The 20,096-nt window shown below is 43.6% G+C and overlaps 1 protein-coding gene across 1 annotated transcript in view; it reads left to right on the top strand.

The window, feature by feature from the left end:
• The first annotated feature begins 4,107 nt into the window (after positions 1–4,107).
• The window catches only part of LOC306749060 (dolichyl-diphosphooligosaccharide--protein glycosyltransferase subunit STT3B), a 77,481-nt gene continuing 61,492 nt past the window's right edge, over positions 4,108–20,096 (top strand). The window contains exon 1 of the mRNA XM_079232304.1: positions 4,108–4,370. Coding sequence (XP_079088430.1) covers positions 4,111–4,370 — 260 coding nt within the window. The 5' untranslated portion in view covers positions 4,108–4,110. The remainder of the gene's footprint in view (positions 4,371–20,096) is intronic.

The following is a 20,096-nucleotide window of genomic DNA, read 5'->3' as shown; positions in this document are numbered from 1 at the left end:
CTTATAAATTGAGAAAAAGCTCTCTGATCTCCGGGATGATTACACCGTACTCTGTTTTTAAAACATAGGAACTTATCACACCATTTCACGTTCTATCTATTTCATAACAAGGAATTTCCCTTAAAGAAGGAGTCTGAGTGTGCCTGTGCATGGTGCATACAAATAGCTAAGTAGTGCAGCACCGTAGATAATCACTGATCCGCCCATGACATGATCAGGATTAACAGTTCTATCACACAAGGTGAGACCCATGGACGACCCCGTGCCAGCACACCTTCCATCAAAGTCCAGATTAAGATGTTGTGCAGTTGTGGAGCATCATCCACACGTGTTGCCCCGGGTCTGAGTGGGTCACCTTCACGTTAGCTGCCTCCATGTGCCCCTTGACTGTTGGACCAATGAGGCATGCTCAGTGTAAAACAGTGTGTGAGCAGGTGATGAGGCAACACAGGTAACCCTGTGCACACTGGGCAATGACCCCACATCCTAGAGGTTTTTAAGCTGATTAGTTCATTCTCTACCTCATTGCTAAGACTTGCACATTTTATTTTAATGATATTTAATTATATTCAATTAATTTGAATTTAAGTTTATTTCATTTACACTGATGCAGCTGCACTATGCTTGTATACAGTTTCATGTCCAGTATGCTGCAAACAAAGGTATGATGTATGGAAAACCGATACAAATTGCCGAACAAAAATAATGATGTCAATAAACTATCTTGTCAAAGAAACCCCTTAAACCTGAATACATTGTTTTCAAATAAGGAATTCTTTACACGGCACTTGAAACTTGACCTTGATATTGATCGTGATGCTGTGCGGCTTCTTAGAGAGCATCACGTATTAAAATAGACCGTCTAACTCTCTGTTGGCTACAGGTAAATAGATAGTGGATAAACAGGGATGCCACGTGCTTTTCTTGAAGTGTTCTCATTTCTGTTAATGATTGCGATGCAGATCAGTGTGTGTGTGTGTGTGTGTGTGTGTGTGTGTGTGTGTGTGTGTGTAGTGGCGGTCCCCGGGCTCCGGCTAATTGTTCCGTTGCACTGGATCACACAGACGGACTCTGTGGAGTCTCTAAAGCTTGCTGCGCTTGCAACCAGCCAGCATCCTGTTTCTGCCATGCTCCGTGATCGAATGCACAGAATGGGGTGCTCCCCTGTTAGGCCCTGAAAATGATGCACACGGTAATTAGAGAGTGGCAATGCCATGCGAATTAAAAGAAGATGAACAACAACAACAACAACAACGTGGCCCGAAAACCACCAAACACGGTCTCAGAACCCTTTTATGTGCATAGTTTGCGAGACAGGAAAGCTGGTGAACTTAAGACTCAGTGTGAATGTGTTATCCTTGTTATGGATTGGCAATCGATGTAGTGTTGTCCTCCCTTCCCACCCATTGCATGCTGGGAAGGCTCCAGCCTCCACTAATGGCCCCAAATAGGAATAAAAGCTGGTGCAGATAAAAACATGGATCTATTCACAATTTTGCACCGCTGTTTTGGGGCCGAGAATGTTAGGAATGTGGGAACGTGGTGTGGCCACTTCTCAGACAGCATCAGCCTGAGCCTGAAAAACAAATCACAACCCCCCCTATCTCTGCCATGTGCACTTTATGTCTTATAGATGGGAGGCTTCCTTCAGAGACTGAATACAGCAACTTTGCTTTCATCAGAGGCAGCCTAATCGCAGGAGGATTCTTTGCTTTGTCCCACATGCTGCTTACATAACCGCGTGCACAAGTAACTGAGGGACTTTTATGCATTTTGAGATGAATTACTGGAGCCAGCCAGGGAACGCTGTACTTAGATGGCACCGTCTAGAGCTGATTCAGGATGCGCTCACTTCATGGTCAGTCAAGGTCAAAAAACAAAAAAGAAGGGTCAAAAAGAAAAGCGGTGCAGTGATTGTAATCTTCCTGACCAATCGTGGCATCCCTTTCTCTGTCTCTCTCTCTCTCTCCCTCTAACTAAAGGAGAGGGAAATGACAGAGGTGCAAAGAGTGTTTCATGCCAGGCATCTGAAGCGTTTTCTTTTCTTTTTGCACGGTTGGCCTTTGGCAAAGTGAAGAAGTGTAGACACCTAAGAATGCCGAGCATGAACTCGTCGAGTCTGTAATGTTATAGAGAGAAGAAAGATAAAGCCTGCCTCTGAAGACGGAGGGAGAGCAGAGCGACCCTGCCTGGCAACAGCACTCATTTTGGCTGGCTTTCATCTGGGCTTGGCCTTTTGACAACAGATGCGATTGAAGCAATCTTCACAGCCTGCATTTCTATTTGTCTCAAAGGTCACCCTTTTAGAAAGTGGAGGTATAGAAGGGGGAAAGGGGTAGAGCGCTCATCATGGCATCAGCAACAGGCCTTGATGGATGATCGAGGAACTGTGCATATGTGTGAGCGTGGGTGTGTGCTATTGTATAAAGATGTATTCATTGGCATGCATGTGTATGTGTGTGAGTGGGATTTGCACTCTCTATTGCCTGTGTGTATACATGTATACGCGTGGGTGTGCACGAATCCTCCTTGGCGCTGCCTTTCAGCCGCAGCATGCAGGACACCTGCGACACCGACACTGAGCCCGTGGTCTCTGTGATCTCTTCATGAAGTTCTGCCACTCCATCCACTCTGATGACCCCCATCAATATCCATAATCATCCTTTTACTCTCCTTTATTATCGGCTTTCCATCTCTCCCTTCCTCCCCTCCACACTCTGACAAGTAGTTATTGCTTAAGTATGCAGCATCTGTTAAAACATCCTCATGTATTACCCAAAGTGATGGGTATATTGAGATCAGGAGCGAAACAAAAAACACAATTAATTCATAATTTGAATTTATGATTTTGGAGGTCAGCGATTAAATTCGATACTGCTGGTGTGAAAACATGTTCCTCTCATTGCACAATGCCCCAAGGGCGACCTCAGTGAGATGACAGAAGCTGTAGTTGGATGAGGTCACATAAAGAAGCATTATACTGTATGAAGCAAATGTTAGAGGAGATGACAACAAGGTGTTGGGTCCACTCTGACTTTAGAACAAAGTTGTTTCTACTGATGATATTACACAGTAGAGATGCTGCTGGACTATTTCTTTTCTCCCTTTGGGACCGAATCACATCTCAGATAAATCAATAACACTTCCTGCCTCTGTCTCATTGTTGTATGAAACAGTGCAAGCACAATATAAATGTATACTATCAATCAAAAACTTGAGCATTTATTTGAAATGTAAAAAAAAGGACAAAAAAGTTGTCTTATTCCAATATATAGGCTCGAAGGCTTTGGGGGGAGTTGTGAAAGTACATCCTGAGTTTAAGAGAATGATGAATGCTGTGTTCTTGTTTTAGCTGGGGGACATAATAATGATGAGACACATCAATCTTTATTACCACTCCAACACCCAGTCCAGAACATCCAAGGGCAACAGAAATATTGCACTCACAGAGAACATTTATCTTCACACACCTGTCTATAGCTTTTAGCTGCAAGGAAACACATCCCCTTGCAGATCTTTGGACTGCGTGTGCATTATCTTTTCTTTGTTTTACTCTATGAAAAGTCACTAATAAAGCCCACTTCAAACCGAGTATTACGGGTTGTATTTATAGCGGGCAACATAATGCCTCAATCTTCATAACAGGGGATAATCCTCATTTCAATCAGTGGCAACCAAAATGTAGTGTGTCTCCATTGGTGGACTCATCCTTCTATCTCGGCAATGTTGCGCTCTGATTGGCTGACAGACGTAAGCCCCTGCCCTCTCGTACCTGTCGATCTGTGAGAGGCCGCCAGAGCTTTCTCACGCCCCGCCCATCGCGTCCGCCCCGCCCCTTTCCACCGGCGTTCGATCGTGTGGCGAGTTGACGGTTGCAGGCTCGGTATGTGGCGCATGAGTATGCGTTTCGGGATGTAACGGCGGTCTCGCGGAGTACCGACGCTGAATTTAAATATATATATATATATATATATAAATACGCGGGGACTGAGAAGACAGAAAACCGAGGGAGAGCGCGCGCAAAACTAAGGGAGTTTACGACACCACGGCGCGGAGGGAGCGTGGCAGGAGGGGGAGAACTAGCAAATCCAACCGACACCGCACGCAGAAATGGCGGAGCACCACGCAGCCAGCGACGGCAAGCACAAAGCATCCACCAATGCCGGGGGCTTGGTGCACGGAAACAGCCGACCCGGCGCCGCGGGAGGCGCAGGGGGCAAAGTAGGCCTGTCTGGTGGACTGACACAGCCGGCAGGGTGGCAGTCTCTACTCTCCTTCAGCATTCTGTTCCTGGCCTGCCTGGCCGGATTCAGCTCCAGACTTTTCGCGGTGATCCGGTTCGAGAGCATCATCCACGAGTTTGATCCATGGTAAGCTAACTTGGCTAACGTGCGTCAGGTCAGCTTGATTTCCCCGGTTGCAGTTGCGTGCGAGGGACACGGAAAGAAAAGAAGTAGCTTGTGCCGAATAACTCCAATGGGTCATTTAAGAAATAATGTATGTTCGATAAAGATGGCGTGTGTTATTTTACTCTTTTAAAAGTCAGCCGTGAGTGTTTTGAACACCGCTTTGACGCCACAACTAACTAGTTGGACGGTTTCTTAACGTTAGCTCCTCACGTTCAAGATGATGGTTTTCTCCCATAATGACCAACGACAGGTTTTTCTTTCTTCTTTCCCTGAAGTCGTTGGACAAACACTTTGATATGAGGCCAGTGGCCCGGCTGAGGTGTCCGTGGGGTGTCACGTGTCCGTGAACCGGGTGACGCGCAGTTTGCCGGTCCGGTTTGACCGCTCTCTCTCTCCGGTGTTGCTTTACAACAGCGTAACAAGAATTGCTGCAGGGAGGCTGCAGCTGCGGGTACAACTTTTGTTTAGGTTGCGGAGGAAAACGGGTGGCAAAAATCATTGCACGGTGTGTCCGCGCCCAGCGCGTGCGTTTTCTTTTTTTTCTTAATGCATTTTAATGCAGCGGGTGAAGTTGAAATGGACGTTCCTGCTTATGTGGGGATCATCGCTTTAGCGGGAGGAGGAGAGGAGAGGGGGTCGATATGAATGATTGAGGCGTTTTTTGTACTGCTGGAAAGGGTTCTCTAACGGAACTTGCCGAGTGAGTTGTGCATATAGGTTTTTTTCTTTTTCTTGCGCAAGTTGTCATTCGAACACAACCCAGAAATTATCTGATCTGGTCTGGCGTGTCTGTCATCACAATGCGGGATTAGTCCGCGTCGGAGCCGTGTCACATGGGCTCACAAGTGTCCTCCGCCTGGTGGCAAAGCGTCCCTCCAGCTCCGTGGCGCTCCGCCGTGCTGGCAGCACGACTGATGCATTAATTTATTAATTTTCAAGGACAGGTGCTCCATCTTGTTCAGGGTGACACTTGCCTCTTCAATTATGCTGATAACTTGATTGCATTTTCATGGCGAGACTCGGGCTGCGAGAGAGAGGGGTCCGCGGTTCAGGGGGATCTTGGTGCCGCTTCGAGACTGGAATGCGCGCCGAGGACTGACCTCAGACCTGTTAATGAGTAGTCCCCAGTGTCACACACTCATTAGGCCTCGGATTGTGGCCTCACAGCCTTCATATATCCAAGTAATGCCCCGGGTGGTCACACAGTTGCTGTATCACCGATGGAGTTTTTTTTTTTCCTGCATGGGGAGCCGTTTTGTCTCAGCGTGAGGCTATAAAGTGCCACACAGTCTGCACCGTTAAAACTGCACAGCTCTTTGCCAACATGTCACGAAAAAGAAAGCAAAGACGCCCTTTGATATCCAGGGGTTTATAGGCCCTTGCAGCTATGAGTAGTCTACTGCTGTTCTCCCAAAAACTGTTTTTGGATGGAACCGTCTGTTGCAGGTTTAAATGAGCTTTCAACAATATTTAGAAGGGCGGTTCACTTGACTAGAAGCAGTGTTGCAGACTGCAAATGTTCATTATTGTGTATGGGGAAAAACATCTATGAAAACCATTTTACACCAGAAACTTATCTGTGGTTGGCTATTCATGAATCTTGCAATATGCACCTAACCTCTCTGGTCATCTTTTGAGTCCATGTGTAATCCTGCTTCTCAGCTTGCTGTGAAGTTGAAACCATTGCCCTCCGTTCATTAACACCCAACTCTTCAGTGTGCATGGCATCCGTAACCCTAGAGTTGTTGTATACATTAGCACACAAACCTGACCCCTGTTGGTACCGTTTATGCCAAGAATACTAAATGGGACATTATGCAAAGATTTATTCTGGCATTTACCGCTGACTCTCAGAAGCGAGATTGGCCTGGGTCTCTCTAAAAATGCATGTTTTTATGATTATGTTGCATCCTATATTACAATTGCCTCTCTTTTTTCTTATGGTGAGAAACAAAAATGTGTATTTTACAATTGCAGGCATGGCATACAGGGTGCTGATTGGAAGTGGCCCGGCACTCCCAGACGCACATGATTACTGCTGTTGTCGTCTAGATGCTGTTATTGATTTATTATTTTTTTCCTTCTGCGCAGAGCCCTTTAAATTATCTGCTGCTAACATTATGTTAAATAAACTGGCAATTTGAAGAATGAAGATTGGATTTACAAGCACCAAAATGTCAAGCTTATTCTAAGCAAACACAGTTTTGCAGGCGCCGATATGACACGCCTGTTATCTGGCCCTGCTCATTTTGTTTTTCTAATATTTGTTCATTTTAAAAAGAAATTTAAGACCAGACTGGCTTCAGTTGTCATTCAAGTGAGATTTTGTTTGTCTTCTCTAGTCATGAAAGCAATTAGTTTCTGAGGTTGTGCCCCGACTCATTTTTACTTTCTTTAACCAACCACGATTTAATGCTCATCCTCTTAGGGCAACAGGTCAGTGGATGGTTTTCTAAAAATATTGAGAGAGGGCAAGCTCAAATTGCGGCACCGGCATCTTGTACAGGCACTTCCTGTGGCACCGCTCAGTTGCCACAGTGCTTGAGGCACATGCCGCGGTGCCGAAGGGAGATGCCGCTGTTCCAGAAGCTGCCACTACTTTAGAGGCAGCATTTCCGATGGCACGTCTCAGGCGGCGGGGCACTTACGAGTTGCCCCTCGTGTGCCACTAGTTTTTGAGGCATCTGCCTGTTTTAGAGAGAGCGGTGCCGCAACTTGCTTAAGGTCCTGTAAGGTATATATTATCAGAGCTACCAACTCTCACGGTTTCGCCGTGTGACACATGCTTTTGCATGTTTTCACATGCACTCACGCCACACAACCAATTTCTCACGTAAATTTTTTTTTCTGATTTTGGACCGAGGCGCGTTCCTTCCAGACGCGTGTTCGTTCCAGACGCGTTCGTTCCAGGTGCGGGTTCGTTCCAGACGCGTTGCAGGTTCGTTCCAGACGCGTTCCAGACGCGTTCCAGACGCGTTCCAGGTGCGTTCCAGGTGCGCGTTCGTTCCAGGTGCGCGTTCGTTCCAGACGCGTTCCAGGTTCGTTCCAGACGCGTTGCAGGTTCGTTCCAGGTGCGCGTTCGTTCCAGGTGCGCGTTCGTTCCAGGTGCGCGTTCGTTCCAGGTGCGCGTTCGTTCCAGACGCGTTCCAGACGCGTTCCAGACGCGGGTTCGTTCCAGGCGCGTTCTACCCAGCTTTTGATCTCCTTCTAATACCTCATTTTTTGTTATTTTATTTATGTGTTGATCTATTGTTTTGCTTTAAAAGGCTACTTTTTAAGCACTTTATTTGTTGCACTTTTTTGTTTGATAATGACAAATATTTTTCCCTTACTAATCTTGTGTCATTTTTTGCTGAACATAAATCATTAAGTGCTCTTAAGAATACAAGTATTAACAATATAGGTTAGGTTTCAGTTAAGAATTAGTTGAATACCATTGTAATCAAAATGTCAATCAACCTACCTTGGTCAAATCTTAAACACAGGTCTATTAATTAGGCTATATTGTGGTACATAGACAGTCATTGAGGCACAACAATAGTTTTCTGGTTGAATGTTTAGCTCAAGTCTAGAAGGCCGCTGTGGCAGGTATTTGTGGCCACAGCTGTCATTGCTGCAGGATAGATTCAGAAGATGTTTTGGCAACTGCCTGCCACTATTTGTGGCTTCTGGTGAGATGCACAGTTTAAGGATGTCAGTCGTTTTACATTCATTTGCAAGGTTCTTTATCATTATTTTTAAAAAGGCATCCAATACACGTACATTGTACATTGTCCCTCTTGACAAATAAAAAGAAAATAAATACAGTTTGTCACAGAAAGGGAAAATTAAGAGCACAGAACAGCCCTTTCCCTCCCTGACAGAGAAAAGAGGGTGGTGCCAAAGAGGCAATCTAGGAATGGTCAAATATAATTTGACCATTTATATTGAAGACTGGGTGGAGACTGGGCGCCCAACATCTACCTTTACCGGTTTGAAGGGAAACCAATGCTACAGAAGATATACACATCAATGTTCAACGACAAATCTGGTAACCATTTAAATATTGACTATGTAAGTAGTGTTTGTCATAAAATGTAGGTCATGGACATATCATATAATTCAAGCTCTCTATACACTTGCATAGACTGTATCAGATGATTCATAACAAGGCGATGTTATATTATGTACGGGCAATTTGTTTCACCAGGGCAACTCAAGGTTGTGATTCCATCCACACCGACTGTCCGCTGTACTGTTGAGTGTTGGAGGGAGACACTGAGCCCCATTAAAAGCCCATTGGTAGTAATGCTTAAGAAGATTAAAAAGCAAGGCCAATTAAAAAAATAACTTAATATCAGAGAAATATTTACTGTTGTTACAGTAAATATAAAAAAAAGGTGTTGTAAACAAATGTCATTATCTCTACATACAGTCATAAAAGACAATGACAAATAAGCATATTCAAATGTGGAACATAAACTAATAATGTTGGATTTCATATAATTTACAGGGTGGCAGTGCACATATCATTAATATTACTACTACTAATTATTATTATTATTAGTTCTGTTACAGTAGGATATTATGGATTGTATTCATTATAATAAAAACAAGCTTGAAAGTCTTTATTAACGTTTATTTCTTCTGATCCAGAGAGATTAAATTAAACAGAGATTTAATTAATAAATGCATTATTTAAAGACTTTGTACATAACTTGTAAATGAAAACCTGGCTTATTTCTCAATTACAGCACAGTCAATTATTTTTTTTGGTCTGATTTAGTAAGGAGTTAAAAAAATGAATGGCTTGATTAAAATTGACAAAAGAATATCAATTATTATGAAGGCTGTATGACATTATTCACATTACAATACTTAAGTCTAACCAAAAAATGAATAGTCCTACATAATAAATATTAGATTTGGTTGGAGAAATATGAATGATGAGTTAAATTAGACAAAGAGGCAGATATTTGATTCAATAGATATTTAATAGCCAGAATACCAATCTTTAATTTATTTAACCAATATCAAAACAGAAAATGAATGAACGGCTATGCTAACGAATTACATTGCACAGTGGATTTATAAATTCAGAAAAAACAGGAAGTGCCTAAACAAGGTGCCGGTGCCACGATTTGAGCTTGCTCCTACTGAGAATATTGCTACTACTGCAAACTAAACTTTATTATGTGGGAGGGTGTAACTCCTCAACCCTGCTGGGACCAGTGTTTGTCAAACTGTTACTGGTGCTTCTCGGAAGAGAAACTTTTGTTCCTGCTCCCTGAGTTGATTTTCATAAAAGTTCTTTGTCCAGTTCATTAAGTGGACAGAAGGGAACATTTAACAAGGCATAAAGCTGTGTGAGGGTGCGGCATGTACATGTGGAGGGGCGCTTTCCAGTCAATTTTTTCACCTCGGTTAGGTCAGACAACAGAGTCCGTTCTGACAGTAGAGGATTATTGGGTGTAGGTAGCAGCACCGGACATTTACTTTCACAATTCACACACTGGCATCCTTACTCTGTTTCCAACGGTCGACATAAGCTTTGCGTGACTGGACGTTTGTTCAAGCTTTTGATAGATGCTCAGAGTGTGTCATACAAGAGGTTAGCTTTTAGTGGCAAAGTCCACTTCAGCCTAGTAAGAAGATAGCGTGGTACAAAGTTAAACTAACTAAACGTTTGTTGCAGGCATAGTCATTGGTGCCAGTTGCTTAAGATAAGATAATCCTTTATTAGTCCCTCAGTGGGGAAATTGCAGGATTACAGCAGCATTGCACACAAGAGACACATAGTAAATAAAAAATCAAGTAATATAAATAAACACCCAAAAGACCTCAGTCTCCTCAGCAAAAAGAGTCTGCGCTGTCCCTTTTTGTAGTGTATGTGGACAGTCCAGTGTGTTGTTCAAGTGAACACCCAGGTACTTATAAGATTTAACAATCTCAATGTCCAGTCCCTGTATGCTCACTGGTACCGGGGGAAGTCCACCACCAGTTCCTTGGTCTTGCTAGAGTTTATCTGGAGGCGGTTCCGCTGGCACAATCCTAAAAAGTCCCGGTTCAGTTCTCTGTACTCCCTGTCATCATCGTCGGAGATGTGGTCGACGATTGAATAAAAGTCGTCAGAGAACTTTAGCAGAGTTGTGTTTGAAGTCCGAGGTGTATATGAAGAAGAGGAGTGGAGCCAGAACGGTTCCTTGTGGGGGCCCCGTGCTGCAGGTCAAAATGCTTCCACTGAAAAATTGCTTGCGAGATTGAAAATGGGCTATAAATCTCAAAGTTGTTTAGGTAAATTGAAAAAGCTATGTTCCGTTTCAAGGTTGAGACTGTTGGGATTGTAGTATTTGTCCCATCTGCTCCTGTAGGGTTTGTGTGCCATCTGTGTGCACACTCGCTACAGCAGCTTTACCAGGTTAATGGAAGATTCAGCCCAAGAGCCATTGGAAAACTGCCTAATGACGCTCTTAAATAATCAGAACACATTGCTTCATTCCTGCTCTTTCTTTGCTCTCATCCTGCCGCTCGCCCACATCCTCTCGTTCACCTCGCCTCTCCGCTTGAACCCTCAATACTTGGGTGCAGTGACATCCACTGTCGTTGTCTCCGTTGATATCCTGATCAACTGGTAGCTCGACCCCTCGACCACTGCAGATGGAATGTGATACAGAAGCTCAGACCTTTTTTAATGGAGGCAGGGAGTTTGTCATGTCGGACACAAAGCAAACATCGAGCGATATTCAGAAGCTTTTGATTGTTCATCCCGAAACGGGATCAGTGCGATCTGACATCTAAAATGTCAGTTGCTTCAGTCGCCTTGTGCAATCTTCCGCTTTCTCAAACAACACTTTGATATCAGTGAACAGCACAGAAAAAGATGTTTTAATCTTTCTGACCTCTTTTTAAACATGGAGTTGTTGCTGCTCAATGAAGTCTCCCCCACAAGTGTTTCTACCACCTCAGCTTTTTTTCTTCTTTTTGAAAAGCAAGAGATATTATAGAGTTCCACCTATTGTGTGTTCTCTCACTTTTCTTTTCTCTATGCCTCTCTTCTGTCTTTTTCCCACACATAAAGCATGACGTCTACGTCCAAAGTAGATTAGGCCGTACCAGAAGCAGCTGCTGGTCCAGCAACACGTGAGCTCAAGCTGTAGTGTGGGAAAATGGAGAATAAGTCGTGATTGATCTTCCTACCAGACACTTGGCTATAGCTGTGATCGCTGCCTAACACTCCCTCTCCCCCGGCTGACTGTCCAACAGCTTATGAAATATTCAGCGTTCAGTCGGTGTCCAGTTACCTGCAGCAGAAACGGGTTTGAGTGAGCGCCCATCCTCTGTTATTACAGGCCGGCTTCCTAGACTGATATTATTGTTAGTTTAATAGATTGGAGTTACCACGGCAACTTATTAGTCGTTTCACAGCAGTGCCAGAGGTAATGACTATTTTGGCTGCGGCTCTTTTGTCTCTACTCCATTCTTGTAGGCCAGGCGTCTTTGCACATGTATTACAACATGAGAAAGCTCACACAATCTGGATGATTTTTTTTTTATTTTACTCTCCTTTGCCGAACCTATTTTATTTCTATTCGCTGCTTTCTCCTCAGTCGGGAGACCTGATGTCAAACCCAAGGTGTGTGTGTGTGTGAAGCATTAGATGCGGGGATACCACCGGCAAGCACGATGCAGGGCATTTTGCAGGGCAGTATACTGTATAAAGGTGGTAGCTGACACCCTAGTTTTCATCCCTCACTTTTGCCTGTCAGCCAATTTGGTTGGGGCCATTCCGAAAGCGTTGGCAAGATTGCCACCTAACAAAGGGTGCTTGTCAGCAGCCCGGAGGCCACGTGAGTCACGGATGCCTTGATGGAAGATAATGGCACTGAGAGGTAGCCCAATTTGTTAGCTTGATGAATTGCCTCTGCGGCACATCCAGAGCGATGTTTTTGTTTGTGTGCTCAACCGCATATCAAAAGCTTCACATGGTGTCTGGAGCAAGTTTAAGTGTTTGTTTAATTTTACATTTAATTACATGCGGGTGGTGGTAAAGCTTAACCCGCTGTTTGCATAAGCTACGGCACAATTTAGCCACGGCTTTTAGCAATTTCAAAATTACCTTGAGCCGGTCCTCTGCCCCACTTCTTCTCAACCCCAGGCGTTGTACTTCTGCTTGCAGCCCTTCGCTAATGAGAATTTAAGAGCAGTGTCTTTGACGGCGTTGAGCATTGTGTTCCAACTCCGCGCCCTTTGTTGTAGGCCAAAGTGTGCGATCGTGGACTCATAATTTTGAAGCATGGCAGCAGTGCAACACAAGCATCTGATTACACCCAAGCCTGGTGCTCAGATCTCTACATTTAGGATGTAGATGGCAGCGTTCGCAATACTGTATGTTCACTAACCAGCAGGACTACAAAGTTTTAATTAAATGTTGCTTTTTTGGTTTGAAGGTCAGCTTGCAGTAGACATTGGAACACTTAAAGTATGAGTATTTTCCACACAGCCCCTGGTGGCTGAAGTGGAACGCAGTCATTGTTTGCACAGGACTGAACCTCTGCTTTATTGCGTTTTGGAAATGGTTTCAATACTTCAAGGTTGAACGGTTTTATTTTAAGGAGTAACGAGACTTGCTCAAATGAAGGAATTCAAGTTATGTAATATAGTTGTCATAAGTTTAAATTAATTTAAGAGTGTGCTTTAGAAAGCACACATGGGTTGTATCACAGGCTGTGGTGTTGCACCATTTTCATATTATGAAGACCTAATATCTAATATTTACTTACTTTCTAATCTAACAAATCTTTCTCTTGCGGGGTTCTTTCAGATTTAGAAATGTTATAATAAACTAGCATACATGAAGGGGTCCGACTCCCCGGTACATTCTCTATCTTATAAGGCGTCCTTGGCTGAAAGAATATTGAGGGCCTCCGGTCTAACACTGTATCCTCTCCTGGTGGTGGTCTTGGAACAGGCTCAGAGACGGCCCTGTGTAGCAGAACTAAATCCATCCCCTGTGTTCTCATCGACGGGAAACGCAGACAAACTCTGTGCGCCTACTCGCGTGTCAGTGTGTGTCACGCAGAAGTGGAGATGCGCGGCTGATGCTGCTTTCATCGAGCTGTTTGTTCTGTATTGTCACGGGCGCTTTGATGCGATTGTCGTTCCATGACCACCCAGTCTGCAGAACCCATTCGACTGGGGAAAAAACGGAAGGAGCGACGTGTCCGCTTAGCAAATGCAGCGGTGTAATTGACGGCACTCCTTTCGTTGAATGCCCGCGCGAGTGCGTTCTCTTGTGCGTTTCCCCCATAGCGAGTTGCTCCATGTCAGAAGTAGAAATGGGTGACAGGTCAGCAGTCGGCCGTCATGCTTTGGGTTTCCTCCCCCAGCACCACTACCAACAGACATCCCTTCACTTTTCTATCTCGGTGAATCAGTAATATTGGCCAGAGTTTACAGGGTGTAGACTTTAGAAAAGGGGTTGTAAATACACATAATGCATGTGTTGCACCTTTGTTAAGGACTAAACAATGAAAGACTGCTGTAGAGGATGCATGTTACATTTCCACGAGAACTCCCCAATATGTGCTCGTTATGACGGTCTCATGACGTCGCCCCGAGGCCGGTTACTGAAGATCACTGTTGGTCCGACACTCCTTGAATGTTGGCTCAGCCTCGCTGTATTTTTATTTCCTCCTTCCCACCGGCTTTGAAGTGGTCCTGGAGTCCTTTGGATGGTGCGGGGTGGAAAGTGGGGGCAGAGGAAACAGAGAGGATCTGTGCTTATCATGTCCTTTTACTGACAGCAGTCAGCGTGCAGCTCTGTGGGCGAGCGCACCTGCATACAGAGAGGAGAAGAAAGGAGGAGCGCGAGACACATTGGTGGGTTGGTAGGAGGCGGAGAGGAGAGGAGAAATGAATGCCTGCCAGGCATCCAATCTGAGGGAGGTTTTGGTTGTTGGAGCCAGAGAGATTTCATTGTTCCAAAAAGTGCCTCATCGGTTTGTTTGTGTGTGTGCGCACATGTTCATGTGTAATGTTTGTGCTTTGTTTTTTTGTGTTTTTAATGCAGGGAGGATAGGGTTGATTTTCTATTTTGTCTGCCTCAGCCTCAGGTTAAATTGAATGTCTTCTGTAGTCTACTTACAGCAGAGCCCATTTAATACGATCAGCTGCTCAAAGCATCTCTAAAGCATTACTGAATAGTTAAAATAGCTCAGCTCAGCTTATTCTTGAGTAATTTTTCTCCTTTTCCATTTAAACCCACCACCACTTTGCAGAAACTCCCTAGGAATTCACTGCTAGGCATCAGCAGTAAAACCAGGTAGGAAGCTCAGAGCTGGCTTAATCAAATGAATTCCCAAAGCAGAGGTTATTATGAAAGGTAGTTTTAGCCACACCGTGCTGCTTTGTGTAACAATTTAGGCGTTTGGGCTCTCAGCAAGTTTGTTATCTGGAGGAATCGCGCTGAGATTTGCTGGCTTATTTCTGTGTGTATCGATATGCCAATTGGCCGGTTTCCTGGTTAGATGTTTGGCGAGCAATCAGTTTGGCTCCTCCTGAATGCCTTGTGTTCTGTTGTCATTTATGTACCGTTATGTCTTCATTGAGTCTTGTCTTCCCTTTCCTCGTTGCAAGGTACGATTGTTGTAAGCCTTTTTAAATATTTTTGTATTTTGCGAGTACGAGTCAGTTATTTGTTTTTCAAATTATTGGAATTCTGTTCTGGCCCTTTTGGCTTTTATCACTATGGAAATAAACTTCACCCATAACTAAAGCTAATCTCCCATATGATTGTATTGCCCTTCCAGAGAAAGGGTTCCCTGGCCTCTGCCTCTATTCCCACTACTGTTTTCTTAGATGTTTCAGTAGATCTTCCACAATACTGTATTTTCTCCTCTTCAGCAGGCAGCAACATTTATTTTTCACATCTTACGGCTGTGGGCGCAGCTGTCGGAGCTACTTGTATTACATGTATTGAGACCGAGTCATGGTTTCTAACTTTATAACAACAATTATTAACCCACAACTTACACTCTTTAACAGGGTAAAACATCACAACACAACAGTTTGTGACACATAAACAATTTGTAACACTAATAATTGTACATGTGCATGTGCATGTGCATGCTAGGTACAGCTCGCACACAAAAAAACAAGAAGAGACAGACTGGAAGACATGCCACACAAACAGCTGTTTGCCGCCCAACTTGCTGCAACTATTTCTGTCCCAGCAATTTTAATTTTAATTTTGAACCATGACTGAAGTTAGAACCCTGACAGGTAAGTAGCTTCGCAGCGTTGAGCTGTTAAAAATAAAATAAGCTGCCTACCGTAGAACAATAACAGTTGTTACGTCTAAGCACCGGTATGACGGTATATAAAAAAATCATACCGTATGGAAATCTGAAACCGGTGTACCGCACAGCCCTAATCCCTATTGTCTATTATTTATTTCATTTGTTGTGTTTTTGTTTTGGAAATGATTTCTAGGTGTAGCTTTACTGTGCCTATTGTATATCTGCCAATGGGCGTCTCCATTTTTGTCAACACCCGGCCTGTTGTTTTTCTGGCGCAGATGTGGCCATTGTTCAGCTCTTGTGTTTGTGTTCTTTCTCACAGGCCCATTGAGACGGGATGACTTTATTGTCACAGCCTTGCCAAGGGCAAGCCCACCTGGTGTGACATTACGGAGCATTATAGTCTGGGGCCACGGCTTTGTTTTAGGCTTGCCAGAATAGCTGACTTCCAGGCGAGGACACAACTGCCCAGTGTTGCTTTTGTTGCAGGGCACAGACTAATGGAGTACTTGAGGAGTGGGTGGAGGAGGGCCCAGGGCAGAGGGAAAGAAATCGCAGAAGGACGAATAGAGTGGTGTCAAGCAGAACACAATGACAGCTGCAATAGGTTGTCAATCTGTGACTGGCTGAGAAATACGAGCATGTCAGGCGGCTGTCATATCATAGCGGGTTATCAAGAAGAGCAGCTGGCAGCTAGTTTGGGTGAGCAGATATGAAACAAGGTGGTGCAGAGTCTGGGGGTGGACCCAATTGGAGGACAAAATGGCACCAGCCTGGTTTGGCCTTGAGTGTTAACCACCTTTTTGTGAGGTTTGTTTGTATTGTTCAAAACTCGGCGTGGACCGAACAACCAATCTCTGGTCCGCTTTGAAGGGGTTGTCTTGGACCGCTGTCAAGTGAACTCTGAAGTGGTTCATTTCTGGTTTGAACACCAGAAGAACACACATTAACATCATCACATTAACCGTACCGTGTCATTGAATTGTTTAAGAACATGTTTGCTTTTCCTTTTTGGGTGACTGGGGAACTAGTAGCTACCACTGAATGTGATACATTTACTGTTTTATCAGACCACAAATGAGACAATAAAAAGACTAGCTAGCACAGTTAACTAGCTAGCTACTTTGTTAACTAGCTGTTAACTAGCTGACCAATAATCAAGCAGCCGTTCCACCACACCTTTGTGACTTTTGTTTACAATTTCTGGACCGTTTGGCTTTTTGTGGAAGCAAATTGGACCAGTTGCACAATTTAAACAATGTGTCATCCTTGCATTGGTCCGATTCAAGAACCGGAGCTTTAGTTGTAAGAGCGGACAACAGTAATGTAGACTTTCTTCTTCCACTATATTTGATGACTACAGTTACTTTTACGACATGTAGTGTTTTTACAAGCTATCAAAATGGTTTAATGACAGATAAATACAGAATTTTAACTTTTTAATTATTGTCACTGAATCACCCATGTATTTAATTCCATCGTCCAAGTGTCTGCTTAAGTTGCTTTATAAGTTCAGTCACAACTTTCAGAATAAACATTTCTTTGGACATAGTTTCCTTGTGAACTCCAATGTCATAGGTAATAATGTGGAAATACTTACCTTTTTGTGTCACGTTTTGACATTGAATTTGCTTATATATTTATTCATGAGGAAAGAGCACAACTAAATCCCCGGGATACTGGAGTGGCTTTCATTTCAGCTCAGTCTTTCGGGTCAGTGTCATCACTTTAACACCTGCCTTCCACCATCATCTCATGTCAGTCAGAGTGACAGAAGGCACAATGTAATGTGAGTGCTGGCTGAGAGCAGGTTCCTCTCATGGAAACTGTGGACATTGTTGGCAAGCAGCTAACTTGCTGCTATATATAAAAAATGAAAAAAAAGCGTCTTAAGGAGTGCTTTGAGATGCATGACTCAGGCAACCCACAGCAGGCATCAGTGCACTTGCAGGCTGTTGGATAAACAGTTTGTCTCAGCCTTAAGACATCTCCAAAAAGAAAAGCAAAGTAAAATATTATGGACAGATTATTTTTTTTTTTTTATTACCCTATTTGAACGATAATAATTGCATTAAATAAAAAGAGAAAAGTGGCAACCTACATATATAATATATAGAGCCAATAAGAAATCCTACTATTCTCTATTAATGACCCCACCTGCGTTATAGTTAAAGCTTTTTAAATAGCTTGTACAATCTTGTCCGACCACGCCTGAAGGGAAAACGATTTTTTGCTGTTCCGAGCTGCCTTTTTCTTAAACGCGATTAAAATCCTGCCATCCTACAGAAGGGCTTTTTGATCCATTCTAATGCTGCGTTCACACCAAAAGAGTTGTGAAATATTCGCGCGAGTAGATTACATGTAAAGTCAATGCGCAGACGCGAATGGTTGCAAAAAAGCTGATTTTTTTTTTTTTGCTAGGCGGCGCGAATGAGGCGAAGGCCAATCAGTGTTGAGAAGCTCAGACACCGGGGCGTTTGATGTTCCAACGTTTGTGGGACTTCCACAACAAATATAAAGCAGAACTAGTGGTTGTTTCAATGGTAGATGGCGGAAATAGTAACTGGAGTAAAGCCATGGAGATAAGCCGCGCCCCCTTTCCGCAGTGAAAAAGCATAAAAGCAAATTAATCACAAAGTCGAGCAAGTAAAGGCAAAATTTGCAACCCTTTTGGTGTGAACGCAGCATAAGGGGGTTTCTGCTCCAAAAATAATAGAAACGGGAAGAGTGCATCATGTTGGGCAGTGTTTTGTTTTTCTTTTAACCAACTGGGAAACACCCATGTGTCAGTATTGTTGCACCATGACACCCCACTTTACTTGTCCAGTATTTTGGTAAGCGTGAAAAAAAAAAAAACTACAACATTTCAAGCAGTATTTTGCATAGTTATGGCTTAATATTTTACTTGGCAACCGGATGAAGTGGGAATAACATGTTTTCTCAATCCACTTGCAGTCACATCTTACAGCATTTCAGTCTGCAGAGACACAACTCTGCCTACTCACTTTGCCTTTTATGATGCCTGCTCTAGCCAAGTCTTCAGAACAGATTTGCTGAAATTAATAAAAAAAATTAAATAATTCTTCCCCTAGCCAACGCCTCAATTGAATGTGTCCTTGATACATCTAGCACCACAGAAAGTAGAAGCGCCTTTCTTTCCAAATGCTAATCGTTGCCCCGAGTGCCACACTCCCTCTCGTCAGCTGCGGTCCGTCTACATTTCACAACCACGGGGATGGACTGACCCACTTGATGTTGAGGCTTAGTTTTTTTCGCCTTCCACCGATACCCTGGAAATTCGCTGTCATCCGTAGAATCTCTCGGTTTCATTGTTCAGCTTTGTCAAGCTGTTTTTTGCTTGGTGGGGGAAGATGCAAGGGCAACCATTCTTCAACTCTGTTATTGAGTCACAGCAGCAGGTTGGCAGTTTAATACAACGCTTCTCTTCTTTTTATTCTCTGAGTCACCATATGGATGTCATGGTGATGGCAACATATCCCTTATATCTTCTCTTGCTTTGTCAGTAGAAAACAAGGTGAAGATGCAGTCACTTTGCAGGTACTTTTAAAATAGAAATGTCCTAATTTTGGTGTCTGCACACACAAACGGCGGTCATACATTTTGAGCTGAGTGTAGATGGTCTGCAGTGACGTGGGCCAAACACACAATTTCGGTACTCCATGCAGATGCAGAAAGTATTAATTTGGGCTTTACTTTGCAGTTCATTCTGCTTAAAATTGACCTAAAAAGGCAGGGTTGGTAATCTTCTTCAAAATGTTCATGTTGATGTTGAAATTCTCATTACACCCCGACAGAAATCAATAATTCAAATTCTTTGACACACAAAAAAGAAGATATCTGCTTTCTGTCGCTGGACTGTAATAAGCCGGTCCAATAATTGTATTTGGCCCTGAATGAAATGATTGGACGGCTACCTGCTTTTCTACCTGCGTGCCTGCGCATATTCAAAAAAGTTGTCAACACTCGTAGGTTGTTTTCAAAATCTAGCACAACGTGCTAGTTTCTCAAGTTTACCAACCCTAGCTTTAAGATTAGTTTCCATCTTTTTGTTTGGAGCCATGTTCCAGCATGACCAGAGGCGTTTATACTCCATGCGCTGTTCGTTACATTGTTCTCTGAAACGCCAGAGGGCACACAAACAATATGACCTGTGAGGATAAAAAAATACCGCAAGTGTAACCATAGATTTGCCCATAGACTGTAGGTGTAAACCAACCCCCACAATGACGAGGAGGGATTGGGACTATCTGTACACTTGTATTCATGGACTATTGTATTGCCTTTTGTAAAGAAATAAGTCACACTTGCATGCCTTTTCTGAAGAAACAAAGGTTTATCCTGTGAACAATTATATTCACTACGGCAAGTATGATTTAAGCGTGCGCCACCG

Source organism: Taurulus bubalis, assembly GCF_910589615.1.
Source record: "Taurulus bubalis genome assembly, chromosome: 16".
NCBI classification, from domain to species: domain Eukaryota; kingdom Metazoa; phylum Chordata; class Actinopteri; order Perciformes; family Cottidae; genus Taurulus; species Taurulus bubalis.
Note: the sequence above shows the minus strand (reverse complement) of the source record. Positions and strands in the feature narration are given on the sequence as shown.